Consider the following 21,714-nt stretch of genomic DNA (forward strand, 5'->3'; position numbering starts at 1 on the left):
CTACTTTTGTCCAACAAAGAACATTTTGTGTAAAAGCAGGTCTAAAAATGTCATTATCTTCTATTTTATTAACGATGTAAGGATGTAATTCAACGCTAACCGCTTTAAAAAAAAAAAACTTTAAAATAGTGACACCTGATTTTCTCACTATGAATGTATTTAAAACCTGCTTTGGCATCCGAAGAACAGACTTTCAAACATACGTGAAATATATTGTACTGATTTTGAAAAACTGTCATCAGTTGCACTCTTTTATTAACATATACAGTGGTGCTGCTGGTGGTATGTGGAACAAACAATACTATACAGAGGAAACTTACAGTTACTTATGACAGTTATTATTATATTGCAAAAATGCTAACATATGAAAATATGCTCAATAACAACATTTATTTTGCCCTCATTTTTGACCCATTGCTCACCAGGTTTTGACTGTCTGCAGACGTAACACTGGTACATCAGGTCATTTCCGAAGAGCTGTCTGTGCAGGTTGTCTCATTAAGACGTCCAATCATGGCCTCCAGAATCTTAATAACTCCCTTCTCTGAGACAAAGTGCTTTAGCTTGAGATAAAGTTTTGACAGGCATTGCAGCTTGATAAACCCTCTAAAATGTCAGTACAAACCTGACTGGATGTACAGGTAATTACTTTGCAGGAAAGTTTCTGTTAGGGCAGTTTTAAGTGTTTCTCTTTTTTTTGACTATATCTTGTCTTTGTAATACACTTTAGTCTATTCATTATTGATTAACACTAGTAGACACTTCGTGAAAATTACTTGCAGTACAGTGCAATAAAACAAGGTATATTAAGAGGTTGTTGACTAAGTTTCTTCAAAAAAGTGGCCCATGTAAACCTGAAAGGAACTAGAAAAGCACTGAGAGAGCTCAGTACTCCACCAAGGCTGTTCATTCCCCCATGTGGCATTGTCAGAAATGCAACTTCTTTTTTTTTTTTTTTGGAAATGCAGCATTTGTTTATTAGTTATTGATGATCAGAAATCACGGCTACATAGAACGTGGCCATTTAATATAGATGCACCCACAAACAAAATAACCTAGATGCGTTTCTACCACACCTACTATCTGCACTTTGTCCTTCATGTAAAATAGCAGAATGCTGTCAAAACATCAGAAGATAAAATGAGATTTTGGCTTTCAGTCTCATGCTTTGATCTTTATTCTTATCCACAGAATTATGCTTTCCTCACCAACACTTTTCTCCTTACAGAGGCACACAAATACATGCGTTTTTTATGATGTCACAACTTGAAAAATATTAGAAAAGCTCAAACTATTGCACATTAAGGATTGTCTTATGCACAAGATGTATTCACAAGGAGGGAATAAAAGAGAATGACCAATAGAGAAGGAGTTATTCCAATCTCTACGTATCAAGACAACAATTGAAAAATACTCTATTACAAGTTAAAGACCTGCATCCAAAATTCTACTTGGGTAAAAGTACAAAAGTAATATATGAAAAATGTAATTGAAGTATCTTCATTCTGATTAAATGTCCGTCTTTGCTCTCCTGTGATGCATCCTGATCCAGCAGGAGGAGCTGTAGAAAGAAGAATATGAGAAAACTGCCAGTTGAAACTGTAGCTTTAAATGTCATTTTAAGAAAAGAAAAGGACAATAAATCTATCCTTTATGCATTTACTTACCAGTATTGTTACCGTAGTACATATACTGGTGATATCCTTAGAGCTTAGAAGCTGGAAACTTCACAAAATAGCAAAACTGTCTTACACAAGCTTGGTCCATCCTAGCAGGGCTTTATGCATGCAGTCCTTGTCTGAGACCTTAGCATTGCTGACAGCTGGGCTACTGTTTGGGTGATGGAGAAGATGGCAGCAAATGTATTCTGTGTAATGCTCACGACAAAATTCACTGTTTACACCAGGACATGTCACATAATAGAGTTTTTCTGCACGCAAGTCTGTCTCACTGGACTGTTTTTGTGTAACACAGGTAGATGTAACGGATGAGAGCGTTCACAGATCCATCTCAGGCAGTCTGCATCTGAATTCTTAATTCCAGTCAATACAGTGCAGAAAAATCATCCATGGTTGCTGGGCTCCATATCATCTTCAGGTAAGATTAGAATTATTGTCTCTGTAATCATGTAGTTTCCCACAGTAATGTTATATTTGGAATTTAGCTGCATGCCGCATACGCTACCAGTGAAAAGTTTGGACACACTTTCTGATGTAATATTTTTTTCTCTTTATTTTCATGACTATTTACATTGAAGATTCTCACTGAAGGCATCAAAACTATGAATAGTCACATAGAGTGTTTTTAAATAGGGAAAGTAAAATGTTTTGAACATTATAGCTGACTCGCTTTGGTCTTCCTTGAGGTTTGAGCCTGATTTGATAGTTTTTAAGTTATTTTTTGTTGGTTTAGACTTAGTCTCAAGATTTTTTGGACTAGTAATGCTTATAAATTAACTTAGTTTTGTCATAGTCTGAGGTCTGTGCTGCCTATTGATCTGAACTCTGTATAAAACATACTGATTTTACTAAAATTGCTATATTATCATTAAGACCTGGGCTGTGTTCTTGACACTTGTTTTAAGCAGATTTCATTGCATTCTTTGTTTCATAAAAACTAGAATTTTCTGTGAAGGATCTCTCAGGTCCTGTCACCACAGCAACGGCTCCTTAAACCTGCCAGAGAGAGAATAAAGTCAGTGATCTGAAGCATATCTGGTCCCTTTCAGGCTCAGTCATCCATTAGCTCAGCTCCACATACATCAGACTGGCTCTTCTCCTCAGAGACATGTCATTGAATCAACTTTCTTTGCTTAACTTCAAAGAAATTTCAGTAAAAGAGTCATCTGTGCTCTGAATGTACATATATTCTGTCGTCTTTTATTTATGTTGACATTGATTTAATGAGCAATTCAATTATTAATGAAGACAGTTTTAATAAACTTGTAAAACAGCATCTACAGTGAAAAAGATGGATCAGATTAATATTGACTGTGAAAACGAATAACCCAGATACTGATTTTTTTTTTGTTTTGGGCAAAGTCTGCCATTTAGAAATGATATAATAAACACTTACCCTGGTTTTGATTTAACTGCGGTGACAGTGTAATGCAGTGTGTAAAGGAAATGACCATGTTCTGATGTTACAGTGATCTGATGAAGAAGATGATGTTTTATCTAGAATTTTGGATCGCGGGTGGATTCTTTTTCCTGTCATCATCTGTGAAACTCTAAACCTCCATTAGTATGTTGAGATGCAGTAATTACTCCACCATTTTCCTTGACGGAGTTATGTGACCATGGGCGTTGGTTTGTCTGTCTGTCTGTCCACAACATTACTCAAAAACTGACATACAGATTTGGATAAAATTTTCAGGGAAGCTCAGAAATGACCCAAGGACCAAATGACTAGATTTTGGCAGTGATGCAGCTTATAGTCTGGATACATGGATTGGTTAAAGATTTCTGTATCATTGTGAGCTAGCAGCACGGAGTCACTGTAACTATGACAACAAGTGAACACTATGTTAGCTGCACTCAGAGAGCGCAGCACTCTCCCAAGATTGTTTATGCCCCCATATGGCATTGTCAGAAATGCAGCATTTTTTCATGTATGGATAGCAAATCACGTGACCTAAATATGTAGCATGCGGCGGGAATTGATGAGACTCAGAAACACCCCCACAATTGAATCAGTTGTTCCTTGTATCATTTCTGACATATGAGTCCCGATCAGTCCACAGCGGTGGATTTATAGTAGAATCACATTCACGTAGTAGTCATAGTTACAGTGATGCTGTGCCACTATCTCGCAATGATACACAAATCTTTAACACATCCATGGATCCAGACTAAGCCGCATTATTGCCAAAATGTAATCACTTGGTCCTTGTGACTTTTCTGACCTTCCCTGAAAATTTCATCCAAATCTGTCATTGCCCTACAGTTGCACGAATCACGTCAAGTCCTGTCTGTATTCTTAGACTTTCTTTTTATAGCAACTCCAACTGTCACACACATGCTGTGGCAGCCTCTTTCACACAGACACACACATTTTGGTTGATAATATTATCTAAAAGGCCTGGAGTGTGTGTGTTGTAGAATAGGTCATACATGGCAGCCCAAGAAATGTGACCTATCAGTGGCAGTGCAGCTGTCGAGGTCCAGACTGAGGAGTTGGGGGGTGAAGCAGAGAAGGAGACAGATAACATGAGCTGATTTAAGTACTTGGAGGCCTAAAAAGGTTAAAAGTGTAGTTTTTTAAGAAGCACTCAGGGGTTGCTAGTGAAGACACACTAGTCCAGAAGGCCTGAGCACTTTGACATTTAGGAAAAAGGATCTGTGTGTGTGCCTCGGCAGTCTTCAGCGGGGCTTGGAGCTGTTGAAAGGGACCATGGCGGTGGCTGCTAATGCTACATGATCTCAGCTGGACTTACACCTACAGCCGAGCTCGCTAAAGGACACGCACAGACACTGGCTTTAGCAAATGATTTGAGATGAAATATTTTGCTCCATGGATCTTGTTACCTTAACTTGGACTTTGTGGGGATGTCCAAAGGGATTCCTTTCGGCTTTAGTGGCAAAAGTGAAGTAAGTTGCATTTCTTTCTATTATCAGTTAAAGTTTATTTCAGGCATCTCTTTGGATCAGCATTTTAGAATATCATGAATTAGAACATGAAACAAATGCATGCATTATTTGATGGGTAATTAGGGCACTCTAATTATTTGGAATAATTATTACATTTAAACAACACTTCTTATGACCTGGTTTGTCAATCTGAAGGACAAAGACACACCAGTTGTACTTTTTTATTTTTTATTTTAGGGATGTACTTTCAATTAAAGGTCAGACGTAAATGAGTGTCAGAGAAAGAAGGGAAATCATGACCTTTAGAGTTAAAGTCCACTTTAGCGCCATTGTACAAATCTTGTAGTTTTATAACTTCTAACATCACATGCTTCTACACATCCTGAACTGTTGTTTCCAATGTAAGGCAACACCTTAGTAGCATCTTAATATAATGGGTTGAGGTGCCAGGAAACATTATCTTTCTGCCTATCATACTTTGACTTTTTCCTCTCTGTATGACTCATCACTTTTGAACCAAAACTGACAGGACATATCTAATGGTGTGTTGCGCCTACAAGAAGTCTATGGTATAACACAGGTCACCTCTTGCTTTGTAAAAGAATACTGCAGCTATTTGAAAACTTCATAAATACATTTAGGGGAGGGAGAGAGAGAGGTTTTGATATTTTTTTTTTTGAAAAATTTAGATTTTAGCACCCCAGAACTACATAATGCAATATAATAGTGTCTTAAGTTCGACTGCCTAGCCTTTAAAAAATATGTAATCTCCAGTTTCTTGGCAATATAGCCAAGTGATTGCAGTAAAATGTTTACCTGGCTTGTTCATAAGATTTCTGTGTTATAAACCGGTTATTAATGGGTTCTTTTGCCATCGTTCTGATTGTTGTCCTCTGGTCATTTCAGTCCCCGGTGCAACAGCCCAGGTCCAACATCCTCTGTAGTCCCTGTGAGCCTCAAGATCTCTGAACCAATGGAGTCTCTCAGAAGAGGCATCCAGTAAATGCAGCACACCTTAATACCCCAATCAGTTACCAGATAAGAAGTGCAGTTTGTGAAGAAGTCTGGAAGAAATCAAGATGGCAGAAGGCTCCAGGTCGAGTCCCCGTCTCAACATCCCACCCAAAAGGGCCAAAATCCCCAGTGACCAGATTGTTTCAGACAATGTGGATAAAACGCAAGAACCCACAGCGCCAGTTTTCATCCGTAAACTCCGTAAAGCAGCTGTAGGAACAGGGTGTGATATCCGACTGAGGGTGTCGGTGTCTGGGTATCCCAAACCTTCCCTGGCCTGGTACCACAACGACGAGCTCCTTCCTCCATCAGAGGGCCAGGACTCGGGGGGGCTGTGGATACGGGACTGTCGAACCAGCGATGCTGGCTTGTATACCTGCGTGGCGACCAATGAGCTGGGAGAGGCAGACTGCAGCGCTGTCCTGGCGGTTATGGACCTCGGTGAAGGTAATCACAAGCAACTCATACTTAGGTTAAAGAAATTTGAAGGGTTAACATTGGATTGTAAAGGTTCAGGTGTATTTTCTTTTCACCTCTAAATGGTCCTCAAAAGGAGTTGTCGCTTACTTTTATATTTTCATTACACCATTAATTCACAACAGCATATTTCTAAATTGGATCCTTAAATCTGTTCGGATATTCACATTCATGCTCAACTTTTTGTCTTTTTAATTTAATATTTGTTCTCATAAGATATAATCTTAGTCTCTGGAACCCCATTTAAACCAAACAACTGTTGATCCAAGATTGGATTTTAAACATGAGTTGCTGCCCCCGTCTTTTATATCTGCAGAGCAGCAGTGGGAAAGGCTTAAAATTAGCTTGTGGTTGTAAATAGAGACTTCTCTGAGCTGCACAGCTGAACCTTTGGCTGTTTGTTGTGTTTATTGAACTGTATAAGTTAGAGTTTGGGCACATGGCGACGACACTCTTCCTCTGAGGATTTGTTGCTTCTAACTTTAGGGATATTGGGAAACTCACGTTAGCCTGTAAAGACTTAAATTGTCTACAACTACACATGGTTCAATAATATTGCCAGTCATTCAGTTGTATCATCAATCTGAAAGCTTGCTGTTATTGTATATTGTAACAGTGCAAAAGGCAGAATAATATAATAATGTCATAAACAGTGTGAAATAACTGCACAAAGATATCAGCTGTAAGGTTTGAGCGTCTCCTGCTAGTCCAAACTCTTGCTATGATACTGACTTTATTGCCATTGTTGAAAAAAATAAGGTAAATATTATACCTGATCTTTCTATTATTATTTGAGATAAGGTTGTCTTGGCGAATCTTACTATGTGGAGGGTGGAACATGGTTCCATTTCCATTTTGGACGAATGATAAAAGTTGATTGAGCTCATGCTGAAAGTCGACATTTTAAGATAGAAGTCCTTATTTTAAACTGATTGAAAATGAGGAGGTCAGGGCAAGCTGTTTCATGAATATTTCGATTTGAATCAAATGAATCCTAAACTAACTGATTGAACGGGAGAGTGAGACCATGATTAGGCTGTAAAATTAAATTAGGCTGTAAAGATATTGCTGCTGTTGCAGCTCTCTAACACTTCCAAAATTAGAATGCTTTGGTGAGACAGTTTCACTCAGGATGGCTGGTCTGTCAGCATAAATTCACACAGCAAAGCTGGCAAGACACAAATTATGTTTTCCAAAAAGTTATGAGTGCAATCCTGCCTGACACCAAATTACTTTAATGTTATGAAGTAAACTCACCAATTGGTTTGGAAAAGTGACATGAAAGTGGATCTGCGACATTTCTGCTTTAGTGTCTTGCTCAAGGACAGTTCAAGTATGACGGCTTTGAATGGATAGTCTATAATTTCCCAGTTTGTCTTGTCACCTCTGCCTATAAGGACAGCATTTGTCAGTGAAGCTTTTGTGGCCTTTTTAGCTCAGCTGTCTTCTATGCCCCAGTAACTAAGTCGAGGATCAGCGTATACCTCAACCCTGCTATGTGCAAATACAGCTCTATATTTCATGTCATTTTATGCAGAGGAGGAATACCACAAACAAATGTTTAACGGGTTAAAACGTCAAGCCATCTGTGCATAACTGTAGCTGCTATGTGTGAAGTGGTGCTTTTCTGTTGTGTTAAGGGCCCAATAAGCAGAAATGATTTTAAAGCAGGCCTGCCATTGGGATCAAACCACAGCAGTATATTGTTTTCCAAGGACATCACCATCACACTTGGTGGTATAAATACTCGCCACCGGTTTGCATCATCCATTGGAGTCCTTGTGTAAAATAACAGGCTGCGACTGGCAGTGAGATCATTGTATTGCTGGCGCATTTGATCATAGTGATGTCGGCCTGTGGAGAAAGTTGACAGTTGAGCTCACATGTCAGCAGCTCTCACACTATGAGCTGCACATGGTCCAGCTGCCATTTCACTCAGCACCTCCATGTCTCCGTCCTGGTTTTAATCTCAGTAAATATGTCTTCTTTTCAGCTATCTCTCTCTCTCTCTGTCTCTCTCTGCTAATTTCAGCCTGATTGAAGTTAGGATTTAGATTTATCTAACAATGCTGCAAGGTACATGCCGCTATTTTAATTAAAGCCATTTTTATCCCTCTTTGGTCTGTTGCTTTGTTGTTTTCTTTTTCTCTATAACTGGAGCTACAAACTTGATGTTTGTCCAGACTTAAACGAAGAGCTGCTATTTGACTTGTGCTTGAGACACTCTAAAGACTTGACCTAAAAGCAAAAAGACAAATTTTGACTTGGTACAATGAAAAATGGATATGACAGCGACAGGCAAGTCATGCTGGGTAAATATTTAATCCTGAGGCCTATGCATTGAAAGATCCCACGCTCACATATATAAAGACAACATTAACACAGCTTTGAATGGAAATAGTCAAATGTTATTTTAGTTGTCAGCATTTTGGTTTTGTAGACTTCTTATTGAAACATTCAGTGTCTGTGTTACCATTTGCATGAATAGCAAACAGGTTAACAACAACAGAATAATATGTTTTCTTTGTTTTTTTTACTACTGTTTGTTATTTTTTAGCTATTTTCTGGCTCTTCTGACCTCTGCCTCCTTCTTCCATCTCCCTCTTCTCTCTCCTGGTGGTTATTTATGGCCCGGTATGTGCCGTGCCGGCCTCAGGGCTCGTGCTCTAGTGATGTGTGGATGCCGCCGGCCCCCTTCTCCGATTGCACCAGCAGACATCACAGATAATTATAGCATCGCCACGGTCAAGACGCGGCACTGTCACACTCAATCACGGTCAGCGTGGTGAAAAAGATACAGGCAATGGTGTGTGATAGTGTGTTTGTCTGTTGCGTGTATCTGCTCGTGTGTGCACTCAGTTTTAATGGCTGCTTTTTAGCGTTGCTCAGTGAGTCAGACAGTCAGGGCTGCCACTTTAAGATATCAGACCAACCAGAAACCACAGCAGTGCTGTGTCACAAGTCTGGACCATTTTATTGACGTCATAGCTTCTGATTAACACACTGTCAAACTTCTGAAGGCCAGAGAGGCCGTTTGAAAGAAGCTCAAAGGGAATAAGAAGTTGGTCACCTGTGGTATTTTAAGCTGTTTTTACAATAGATCAGTGTTATATTGTGACAAACCCGTCCGACGTGACTTGCAGTTAGTAATAAGCTAACATTTGGAAAGGTCTTTGTTGTACCCTTAAAGCAGCGGTTGACGAGTTGGGGTCAGGATCCTTCGACTGCTCGTAACAGTTAACGGGAAAGGAAACACCACCAACATTATGCTACCAGATACAGACTTTCATAAATTGCATTTAAGACTGAATACAACCTGTTGACAAGTAGTTGTAACTAAAAGTGGTTTTGTTTACAATGTGTCGCATCTAAAAATTGTGGAAAACATAGCAGTGCATTCATATAAGTTCAGAGCTTAAGGCCAGCAGGCTCATATTGGCTTGGTTTTGTCTAACACTTAGTGTAGCTGTCGATGATTGTGCACAGCCAGTATTCAAACACGTCCCTGTCTTTGCTGTTTTGCACAAGTTCTTATTTGAACCTGACATCTGAATCTATCTTCATATGATTTTAAAAAAGATGTGTGCATTCTGGAGTGTGTATGTTCCCTGCTTGGTTCTCATAGAGTACCTCGGCTTCCAAAGTCATGCTGAGGTTAATTGGCGATTCTAAATGATCCAGAGGTGTGAATGTGAGTGCGACTGGTTGTCTGTCTCTCTGTGGAACAGTGACTGACTGGTTACCTGTCTAGGTGAACATGCCTTCGCCCTGCGTCAGCTGGGATAGACTCCAGTCCCCCGCGACCCTAATGAGGATTAAACGGTGTGTAGAGGATGGATGGATGGATGAATGAATGGATGGATTCTTGTCCCATTGCTGAGAGAGATTGTTGTGGTTTAAACGTGGATCCATTCTGTAAAGGGAACAGTCTGATCAGGTAGATGTAGGTTTCTGGGTCACAGCCAACTGTCTCTAGTCTAAAGTATTTAAAGTTGCAGTTGCACAGTCAATTTGTATTGTTCTTCCACAGAGCTGGAGAGAAAAAAGAAGACAAATTACATTAGAAATTCAACTTGAAGCAGTTGAGGCAAAAATATATTCAGATTTCCAGTTGTTAGTATCAGTCAAACTCTCAAAAACACTGTATTTCACATTTTTACAATACTGCTACTGTAGTTGGCTTATATTGCAGCCTTCTTGCTATACATTTAATGTCCCCAGTGCAAGATAATCCCTTTTTATAAATAGCAATCTGAACTAATACACAGTGTATGCTAAAAAGCACACTAATAAAGGGATACACATCATTTTTATAGAATTCAAATTAAATGTAATATTTGCATTAATGTTACATCACTGATTTGTACATCAGATGTGGTTGGATGAAACAAAATTATCCAATCAAAACCACAGTTACCAGAAAGAGAAAACCTAACTAAATCTAGCAAAAGCAAAGCTAGTCTAATCTGTCACAGAACACAGGTTTCAATTCTAGAGTTTGGAGGCTGGGAAACAAACACACAAAAGGGTGCTGCTGTCAAAGTGGCTCCCTCTCCACTGCCGGCCGCCAAGATTTTAAAAAGGGGAAACAGCCAACCAGTATCGTCCGCCTTGCCGCCAATTATGATTCCTGCACGACACAAAGATCTACACACAGACACATAACACCCACTACAAACTAACAAGACGAACAGACGACTCACACAGAAAACAAGGACGAGACAAAGATCTACACAAACACAGAGCACCCACTCCCAGACAACAAAACATTTCCAAACTGCAAACACTATACTACCATATTAGAAAATACGGCCACAGCCGTAACAGTGACACTACCTTGCAATGATATAGAAATCTTTAACAAGTCCGTGGATCCAGACTATGAGCTGCATCACTGCCAAAATCTAATCACTTGGTCTTTGTGTCATTTCTGACCTTCCATGAAAATTTAATCCAAATCCGTTTTTCCATTTTTGAGTAATGCTGCTAACAGACAGACAGACAGACGGACAGACAAATAGACGAACATATGCCGATCGTCACATAACTCCACGGCTTGGCAGAGTAATTATATAGATACCGTTTTCCAGCTTCGTTTATCCCCCGTATAAACGGCAGAATATGTGTTGCATCACCTGAAAAACATCTTTGACGTGTGTCAGAGTGAGAAGGAGGTTTTAGTCCGTTGTGTTTGGTTTTAATAAATGCCCACAATCATCCACATTCACATATTTAGATTTTAACAATTGTTTTGAATGTCTTCTTTCAGTCACAAAGTTGAGTCTGAACTTCATTTCTACCTCATACAAGGCCACAGAGTTATTCACCTCCAGCTTCAAGGTCTGTGAGCACATAGTTGTCTGAAATAGATCCTCCTCACTTCCATTGTTATCACTGTAGCTGTCTTATTGTTCAGTAAGTGAAGTTGTAGCATATCCGAAAAGGCTTATTGGAACACATTTGCTGTGTATTAGAGTTAAAAAAACTCCCTGTCGTCCAGGCAGGGTGGCCCACAGAGGACAGCAAAGGTCGTTTGGTTTCTGTGCAGCAGTGAGTTTAATCTCCTGCTATAACTGGGAGGGGAGGCAGCTCTCTGAAAGGGGGTGCAGAGGGAAAGTATAGTACAACTAGAGGGGTTGTACTGTGCACCACTTGAAATAGCCCACTGAAGTTGGCAGTCAAAGTTTGGGCTTTGGGGGAGCAGGGAGAGGGCAAGAAAGAGAGACATGGGCTGAAGATGGTGGAGTTGAAGGCGGCACATGCTTGTTTCACCGTTTCACGCTGCAGAAGAGGCCATTTTGAAGACGGCATAATAAGAGAAGGTGAAACTGGGAGATGTCGGGCCGTTGGGGCCAGTCTGAGGAAGTTCCCTTGTTTTCTAGTGGTCTTCGATGGAAAACATTCGCACTAGGAGGAGAAGTTGTTTTTGGCAGCAGTAGTGATCTAGTTGGTTTATAAAGGAAAACAAGAGCCATGTTGCGGAAGGAGCTACTGGATGCACGGAAAGCTTTGAGGAACGTTCGGGAAGGAGTGAGTGGGCCGACAAGTAAGAAACAGAGAGGTGAGTGGGAGCTGCTGTCAATACAAAATGTGTAGTATGACAGCATAAAATGGTTTGTTTAGGATCTTTTAACAGGCTGAAGTAAGAAAAGGTTCACGCTGTCACAGGAAAGCATAATATGCAGACTCAATTAAGTGGAACAGCTGTAATGGAAATGAAAACAAGGTAATACACTGGAGGCCGCTATTGTTACTGCCTAATTGGATTGAGTTTTTCTCTGTTGTACGCTCATGGATAACACTTTTTACTGCAGGCTCAACTTTAAGGTACAGCAGTCCACTTCTGAATTGTAAAATATGAATATAGTTGCTTATTAGCATTGTTTTTCTCTGGATTTCAAAAGGGTCACATTTTAAACAACTGAAAGAAAATGATGGTTTTTACCTGAGAAAAAAATACAAACCTTCTCCTGTTAAAGGCACAATTGATCATCCAAATTTAAACAAATTCAGACAACATCAGAGAGTGTGACAGGATGGCCACAGTGCTGAGATGTTTTGTTACTTCACCAAGGAACAGTGGAGTTATGTGACAATTGGCATACGCTTGTCAGTCTGTCTGTTTGTCTGTTAGCAACATTACTCAAAAATGGACTAACGGATTTGGATGAAATTTTCAGGGAAGGTCAGAAATGACACAAGGACCAAGTGATTAGATTTTGGCAGTGATGCAGCTTATAGTCTGGATCCACGGACTTGTTAAAGATTTCTATATCATTGCGAGATAGCAGCACGACGTTACTGTAACTATGACAAGTGAACGCTACGTCAGCTGCCTGCTGACGATCACATGATTGCGATCCTTCTACAAATTGGCCGCTGCGGACTTATCAGGACTTATCCGTCAGAAATGATACAAGGAACAACTGATTAAATTGTGGGGGTGTTTCCGAGTCCCATCAATTCCTGCCTCCCGCTACATATTTAGGTGACGCGAATTACTGAAGTCAGTCGTATTTAATCTTCTTGTGTTTGTGGAAAGTTGTTCTGCAGAACTTTAAGCCCATCTCTGCAGAGACAATGTCTAATGGCATTCAGACTCTGCATTTTTACTGAGCCAGTCCTCTTGTATGGATGGCTTACATTGTCATACCAGAAAAGAAATAATCTATAGCTGCTTGATGATTTTACATTCTCCAGACATTATGTTCAAGTGGATTAAGGATGCAGTTTGAGTAATTAGGTTCTCTATTCTCATGACGCAGCTGAGGCAATATGCGAGGCTAAAGCCATCGCTGTTTCCCTCATGTTTGGTCTGGCAAATGGTGTGTTTGTGTTCCATCCTGCTGGTACACAGTTGCTCTCAGGAACCCTCAGGGATCTGATCAGGATTAGGTGGTAGCATCGGGTTGCAGTGTGACTGTCATCATGGGCCACTGTCATCTGGGATTTCCAAACTTCCTCACAATATGAGCTTAATACCACTTTTGTTTTTAAGGGTTTTTTTGGAGTCTAATAGCATCTAATGCAATTTTTCTCCCTGGAGCAGCTGCCAGATGGGTTATACAGTGTCTGTTTGGTCTGTGCTTTGGTCTAGACTACATGACTTGACATCTTGAAGTATATTCACAGAACATTTTGGGTTTTCTTCACTTTTCATACAAGAGCAAAGGATTGAACACAGCTGCTGGAACTTGGCTGTTAACTTGCAGGGAAAGTACAGCTGATAGAAAGATATGGAGAGGAAATATGACTTGTGTCCTTCTTTTTTGTACTGTCATAGAATAATAGTGTCAACTCATAATCTCAAGGACTGCGTTCAGAAAGAGGATCCTTTATGCTTTGCTGTCTTTCTGTAGGTTTTCTTTCTAGATTCCACTGTGTGGTTTTGTTGACTGTGGAAAACTTAAGAACTCTGCACAGTTTTGAACATACATTTGTCCAGCTTTTGTATGTTGCCTTAATCTGTTTGTGTACAATGTAGATACACAGAAGAAATACTTATCATTAGATAAATACCTAGTGGGAATAGCTCCAAGACATTATGACAATTAAGCGACGGCAGTGACCTGAATATGTTCCTTATTACAGTGATGAAGAGGTTTTTCTTGAAGACATAGATGTTGTTAAATGTCAGGTTGGGTATGATCGGACTCGGTGTGCGCTGACAAACAGAAACAGTGTGATCACACTGTGATGTAACAGCAGCAGAATCTGTTTTCCGTTGCAGAGAGACTCTGCCAGACGTGCTGCTGATAAAGCTGTATCCCTGGAAGACATCTATCAAGGCTCCTCCACACAAAGCAGCCTCTGTCACAAAATCAATGGGTGTCCGTGAAGTCTGCTTACTCTCTTGTTGTTTTAAGCTAATTAAACTACAGCGCGCTCCAAATTGCACCTGTCCAAAGTCTTTTTCATGCTCTTTCAGTGTCTATGATTTCTCCATGCGTGTTGACATTGCAGAAGACAAATTTTGCATCAGGCTGATTGAACAGAAACATTCAAATTTGACTCCATCTTGTTCGCACAGGAATGTCAGATAGATGTCAGAGGTCACTAATTACGATCTAAGTCTGTGCAGTGAACATACAGGCGTCAAATGAACCAGATTGGTAATAGATAAATGACACGAATAATATCTCATTATCTGACATTGTGATGTTCCAGCCAGAGGTTCGTTTAAAGCTGACTGGCTTTTAGTGAGCATAAAAAGACGACCTCATGAGAGATGCTTCCAAGCAGCATGAAATGGACGCTCCACCACCGTATCTGGCTTCTCATTGGCTTGTGTTATGATGGGCTTATTGATCCGGCGGCATCTGAACTGTTACTTGGGGGTGTATCCCATATCACGCATAAAGCATTGTATTGATTGCTTCACTTTCTGCTGGAGCGAATGCTTCTCACTGCTGATGGATGGAGGAGGAGTGCGAGGCGGCTGAGGGTGAACAGAGGGAGGTTTGTTAAAATAATCCACTGCATCTGTGAACAGAATAAATTCAAATCGAGTCAGTGATGTTTTTGAGGATAAAAAAAAAAACACCTGTTGTAGCAAGCTGATAATCATCGGATGAAGAAGCTCACAGCGAGAATGAAAATCCACATTCACCGAGCAGATCCTGATTCACTGCAGGAGTAAATCTCCCATATTGATTCTGTGTTTACAAGGCCGTAAACAGTAACATGCCTCACTTAACAACGCTAAAAAGCTTGTCGTTCAAATCGAGGATAGAGGAGCTGTCCTGATATGTGGATGAAGGACTCTGGGCACTTAGATCTGGATCTGCCTGTAATTATTTTTAGATTGGTGTGATGGGGAGGTGTTGGGGAGCACAGAAACATCTGAAAGAAGAATTAATGTGTTTCAAAGTGTGTATTCGAGACCGAGAGAGGCTGGAAGGAGAAGCCAGTTAGACGGTGGAAAGCAGTTACATATCCTGATCACGTTTCTCTACAAATCAGAAGTCCTGGAGGAGAGAGTTTCATAATATTCTCTTTGATATATGCAGGCCATTATGCAGAAATAGACATCACTATTATGTCAATATTAGCTTAGTGAGATGAAAATAAGACAATAGTGGAGGAAGGCGCAAACTTCTCACCTCAAGTTAGCTGAAATATGCCAGATTGTTGGTGATATAATTATGAATAAATGTAATACTGCTCTCATTAGTGTTCTTATATTAACACTGGATGAAATATTTACTCTGCAAAAGGCTGCTTAGTCGTCGTATAATTTCCAACGGAAGAAATGTTTAAAAATTTGTGGTCTGCAGCAGTCGATTGGTAGTAAGATCGCAATCGTGATCGTCAGCAGGCAGCTGACGTAGTGTTCACCTGTAGTCATAGTTACAGTGATGCCTTGTTGCTGTCTCGCAATGATATTGAATTTTTTAGCAAATCCGTGGATGCAGACTATAAGCCGCATCACTGCCAAAATCTAATCACTTGGTCCTTGTGTCATTTCTGACTTTCCCAGAAAATTTCATCCAATTTCGCCCGTTTTTGAGTAATATTGCAGACAGACCAATGGCGTTTGTCACGTAACATTACTTGGCGGAGTAAAAATACCTACAGTCCCTTTCTACTGAGAAGTAAAAAACATTTTTGCACAACACTTGCTAAAAATCATAGGTTAGCTGCAATCAAACTAAGTTTTATCTCCCTCTCCTTGACCCTCACCCTGACCTGGTGAGGCAGATGGCTGCCCTCCCTGAACCTGGTTGGGTACATTTGTATATTAGATGATACTGGAGGATCTTAACCTTAATATTCAGCCCCATTGTTATTCTTACTCTGCCAAGGAACGCGGCAGAGTTATGTGACGATCGGCGTTGGTTTGTCTGTCTGTTTGCAACATTACTCAAAAATGGACTAACGGATTTGGATGAAATTTTCAGGAAAGGTCATATATGACACAAAGACCATTGATTACATTTTGGCAGTAATGCAGCTTCACTGATTTGTTAAACATTTCTGTATTATTGTGAGACAGTGGCGCAGCGTCACTGTAACTATGACAACAAGTGAACACTACATCAGCTGCCTGCTGACAATCACATGATTGCGATCCTACTATAGATCAACTGCTGTGGACTTATCTGGACATTAGCATCGGAAATCATACGACTGATCAGCCTTGGCGGAGTACTGCGCTCTCCGAGTGCTTTTCTTGTTTATAGTTGTGTTGTTGAATGGTGTGTGACAGCAGAGAGACAGAGTTGGTGACCAGCTGTTGTGGAGGATTTAGCAGTGAAGGAGACAGATATTTCCCTCAGGAGCTGTTAGCGACCGAATAAAGCTAAAAGGAAAGTGAATATTTGCGCTTACGGTACATTTGTAGGGTGACAGAAACACTGCTGGAGTGTTTAGTAACTGTCAGATGTTTAAATTAGTGACTTTTACAGGGAGACAGTATGTCACAGTTGCATTTCTGAGTTCAGCTCCTTCCAAACATCCACCCATTCATTATCCACTTAATCCTCATTAGGGTCGGGGGCGGACCTGTAGTCTATCCCAGCTGATTTAGGGTGAAGGCAGGGGACACCCTGGACAGGTCACCAGTCTATCACAAGACTACATATAGAGACAAACAATCACACTCATATTCACACTTACGGACAATTTCGAGTTAGCATTTAACCTGAACATGTTTTTGGACTGTGGGAGGAAGCTGGAGAACACCCAAGCATGCACAAGGAGAGCATGCAAACGCGATGCAGGAAGGCAGGATGCGAACCAGAGATGTTCTCGCTGCAAGGCGACAGGGCTAACCCCTAACTACTGTGCAGCCCTCCTCCCAAACAGGCAAAAAAAACAATCAATTAATGCAATTTGAAGTGATGTCGATAACAATTTTGAGTTATTGTTTGCTGGAAATAATTAATCACTTGCTTCAATTCTACAAACCTAATTGACAACAAGTAGTCATTTAATCAATTAAAACATTAACCAAGCAGAAATGTCAAATATTTGCTCGTTCAGCTTCACAAATAAGAGGATTGTCTGTTTTCCTTCAAATCATTGTTTGCACTGTTTCTCTGGATTTTTACTGTGGATTTGCAATGAGCTGTGTTTTTTTTTTTTCTTTATCATTTAATTGACTTAATGATTAATGGAAACCATGATTGGTTTGCTCTGAAATAGTCCAGCAATGCTAATGTGTTGCTGCTGGAGGCCTTGACCCCATCACTAGCTAAAGCTGAAAGACATGGAATATAGATAAATATTTAATCGGCTCTGGGTTCTGCTGACGGCTGCTACCACCCGGCAAAGAAAAGAGGACAATAGACTGAAAGATAGAGGTTTAAGGATGTGTTTTATTCACAGTCCTATTTATCACGAAGCCGATATATTTCGCTCACCCTCGCCTTTCCTTCCATCCCAGTATCTCGGGCTCTCTCTCCTCCCTCCTGAATCTTCTCCCCCACCATCCTGGTCTCTGTTTCCTCCCCCTCTGTTGCTCTTCATCTCTTTGTCTCTTCCCCTCTCTGACTTCTTCTTCTTTTCCTCAATCTTGCTCTTTTTTACTGTCATCTTTCTTTGCTCAGAGATTTAAAAAAAAAAAAAAAAAACAGAAGTCAACATGCTCTGCTGAAGCTGATTGTTGTCATTTTTTCCCCTCCTCCTCTTATTCTCCATTCTCATCACTGCAATCAGCCCTTCTGCTCCGGCTTCCCACCCCCACCTCCCCTTGTTTCTGAGTGGCTTTCGGCTGAGATAGAGAGGGGGGGGAGTTGGACAAACCAGCTGAGAATTGCCCCTCTGAAGGCAGCGTCTACGTCAGAGAGAGACGCTTCACATCAGCGGATGCACTCTCAGACACAAAGACACCTGGTTCTGGCTTATTTGCATCCTGAATCTCTCCTCCTCGCTCGCTTTCTGCCCGTCTTGCTGCTAGACCGGAGAGTAAACACACCCACGCAGAAAAAAAAAGAGGCAGCAGAATCCTGTTTTAAAGCTTGATTTTCCTTCTCTTGTTGTTGTTTTTGATGCCACACCCTGGGCTTTTTCGGCTTGTAGGGATGTTTTTGTGAGCTCGTGCCACAGGTAATCTTGTACGCTTGACAGGAAGCACTACTTGAAGATGAAGAAAATTTGGTCCAAGAAGAGATTTCAGGTGAGTTTGCCCCTATATGGGGGACGAATCTGTCCAGTGCTGGCGTTTTTAAGCCTTATCTCTGTTGTTCTTCCTGGAGATTTGTAGGTTTTTACATATTCAGATGGTATGCCACACCCTTTACCTGATAACGATGTCAATATCAGTGAAATAAACATGAAGAATTCTGATCAAGACTTTTATTTTAGGGGATATATTAATAGTAATTGAACGTTAAATTGCGTTGGGGATGTGCTGAAGGAGCAAAGTTGTGGCTTATTGTGATTCTTGCTGTAGGACAAATCAGGACAAGCTAACAAAGAAAGAAAGTCAGCCTAGGAAAACTCTGGTTGCCAGGCAGAAAAATGTATTTTAGTGTACTGTAAGCAACAGAAACAATAAGACCCTCATTCTGAAGCTTGTTTTAGGATTTCTACACATCCTGTATTCCTGTAGCTGTCCAGACTCCCTCTATAACTCTCTGCTCAATCTATGTCCTGAAATATGGATCTTGCTGTGTGACAGTTTTGTTAAAATATCACAATTCAGGTTTCAGAAATTGGGGGCAGATGAAAAGTGTGTCAGTAGGCTACACTCCATGGAGACATGAGAATCAGGGCAGCCACTCAGGAGGGCTACGAAGTGAGCGAAAGACAAGACAAAGCTGCTTTCTGATGCTGCCTCTTCTCAATTCTGCATCAATATCGAACCCTCGAGACGTGTTATTGTGCTTCCAGCTGCAGATTTGTCAGAATAATGCTGGTTGGATTTTGATTAAACACTGAATTTTTTTTTTTTTTGAAGTATTGGCCAAATCCAAAATATCAAAGGGATCCATTTGTGGCTGGGCTCTGCTGATATGAGTGCCTTCAGGGCATAACAATGGAGATCACGACAACAGTTGAGGCTTCTGGTGGGGGTGGGGGGGGATCTGTCAACCAGCAGCTACCACCAGGCAACAGTTAATCAAACTGTCTGACACAAAAAGCATTAACCAATGGGGAGTGTGCGGCAAACGTAGGGGGAATGAGTGCGAAATGAGTCATTTGCACTTTTGCTACTTTTGCTTTCCATTCGCTGCAAAGCCGTGAGTCATTCTGAGGAGCTCTCCTTGTGCTGATTGACAGACTGTCCAGGAAGCACTTTCACCAACTGCTGCATCAGCACAGACCCTGACTCAAAGATAGCCTCAGAGTTTGTCAGATATTCTTCAATTTAGAAATTCATCTCGACTGTAGATGGGACTGGACGACCGGAGGTTCGGTGTTTCCATCAAAGGCTGTTGACCTGATTAATGTTTCAGAACAAGTTAATTCAACCAGCAGACCAAATGATGACGGAAATAGACAATCAGGCTGGTTTTAAAAGACTTGACAAAAGCAGTATGTAACCAATATTGCAGCCATCATTAGCAACTTTACTTACCAAGATGCTAGTAAAAGCTCCAAAATCAGCAGTAAGACCTGTTCCATTAGTGAAGAACAAGCTTTAGAGCTCAAGAACTGTGGCTCAACCAGACTTTCTTGCTATACTGTTGTCCTCATATATCTTTTGGATGACATTACTTCGTGTACACGTCTAAATGATGTCAGGACCAAGGCAGTAAAATGAGTCTTAGGATGTGGCAGCAGCAGCGGTACTTCGGGGGTAAATGGGACTCTTAATGTTTTGTGTAAAACAGAAACGTTGGCTGCGTTGGCTGCTGAATAATGCATTATACTCTTGTATCTTGTTTCAGAGAACTGGGCATTCCACGCGGACATTTGGCAGATTTACCCATGGTGTGTTGTCAGTATGAGCTTTATTCTATTGTTGTGGTCTGTTGTGTTTTCCTTTTTTTTTCCAGTTAGAAATGTAAACTACTGTAAGCTTCTGTTCTCCTCTGTTGTGTCGTATTTTAGCCTTCGACAGCATGTGCTTCACTTTGATTTATTCTACTAATAACTCTGTTGTACATGAAACTTGTAGAACATCTATATTGCTTTAGTGTATTTGTGTTTTTACTGCTTACAACCAGAGTGGGTTTTGTTATTGTACATCCACCCCCACAAAAAAAAGCAATAATTCTGTAATCAAGCTGCTGCATTTCTGCTTAAAATCCTCGAGTGAATAATGTCTGGCCTCGATCATTGATGGTATAATATTTGGCAATATTTGTGCAATCTGCAACTGAAGCCAAACCAGAGGCTCCAAATCCTGTTTGCACTGCGATGCAAGTTGTACACTGTGAAAGATATTCCCTCGTAATTACATCACTGAGATGATTTCCTTCGCCTGGCGTGTGAGCTATTTGGCTTCATTCGCTCCAGATGGGTGGATCTACATGCCCATGAAAACATGCTGCTGGCGACGTGCGCAGTTAATGGTGACTGCTCACTGGCTTTCTTATCATTAGGCCGACCGTCTGGAATTATCTGACTTGATGTGAGGCGCGATGAGGTGCAACCTGTTTTGTGGTTGTCGTCCTCCTCCTTCACAGGCACCCTAACCTGTAAACGTATCTGTCAGCCACCCAGCAGTTTGGCTGGCGATTTTAGACTCTAATGGGTACGAAGAGGATTGGTCGTGTGGGTGAGAGAGATGCTGGTTTCCATAGTAACGGTGCTCTCCCGTCTGCCCTCTCTTGCTGCCACTATGGAAGCGAAGTTTTCCGCTCCTGCCGAAAGCAAAGCTATGGTAAACCTGCCTGCTTGATTTGACCTTATTTTCCCTCCATCCGTTTACCCTGCTGATGATCTCTGGTTTATTTTCATCCAGTCTGTGGCCTTTTGTTTTTTTTTTTTTTTTGTGTCGTGTTGTTTTAAATGTTTAAGTTCAGCTCCCTCCACAAATCAAGCCTGCACTACCGTCACGCCCTGATATTTGTCTTTTCTTTCTGTTTTTGAATGAGTCAAATCAGTGCTGTCCTGTTTGTTTTGTGCCATTTTTATCAGTGCTGTTAAAAAAAAATCATCCTTTAAGAATCATCTCAACACAACTGTTATTTGATTATACCTGGTATTCTTTAGCACCTATAAATAGCATATAAAATCCTTA

The 21,714-nt window shown here is 40.7% G+C and overlaps 1 protein-coding gene across 14 annotated transcripts in view; it reads left to right on the forward strand.

The window, feature by feature from the left end:
* Nucleotides 1-1,814: 1,814 nt before the first annotated feature.
* spega (striated muscle enriched protein kinase a) overlaps nucleotides 1,815-21,714 on the forward strand; it is a 58,439-nt gene continuing 38,539 nt past the window's right edge. For 2 of the 14 annotated variants that reach the window (XM_055008470.1, XM_055008473.1), the window contains exons 1-4: nucleotides 4,083-4,589; nucleotides 5,496-6,050; nucleotides 20,417-20,459; nucleotides 21,320-21,354. In XM_055008470.1, the coding sequence (XP_054864445.1) occupies nucleotides 5,669-6,050; nucleotides 20,417-20,459; nucleotides 21,320-21,354 (460 nt within the window). In that variant the 5' untranslated portion in view covers nucleotides 4,083-4,589; nucleotides 5,496-5,668. Of the gene's footprint in view, nucleotides 2,098-4,071; nucleotides 4,590-5,495; nucleotides 6,051-11,762; nucleotides 12,142-18,345; nucleotides 18,700-20,410; nucleotides 20,460-21,186; nucleotides 21,355-21,714 lie in introns of those variants that run through there. The other 12 variants (XM_023265805.3, XM_035946213.2, XM_055008472.1 and 9 more) reach the window with 11 other exon arrangements.

Source organism: Amphiprion ocellaris, chromosome 24 (genome assembly GCF_022539595.1).
Source record: "Amphiprion ocellaris isolate individual 3 ecotype Okinawa chromosome 24, ASM2253959v1, whole genome shotgun sequence".
In the NCBI taxonomy this organism is placed as follows: domain Eukaryota; kingdom Metazoa; phylum Chordata; class Actinopteri; family Pomacentridae; genus Amphiprion; species Amphiprion ocellaris.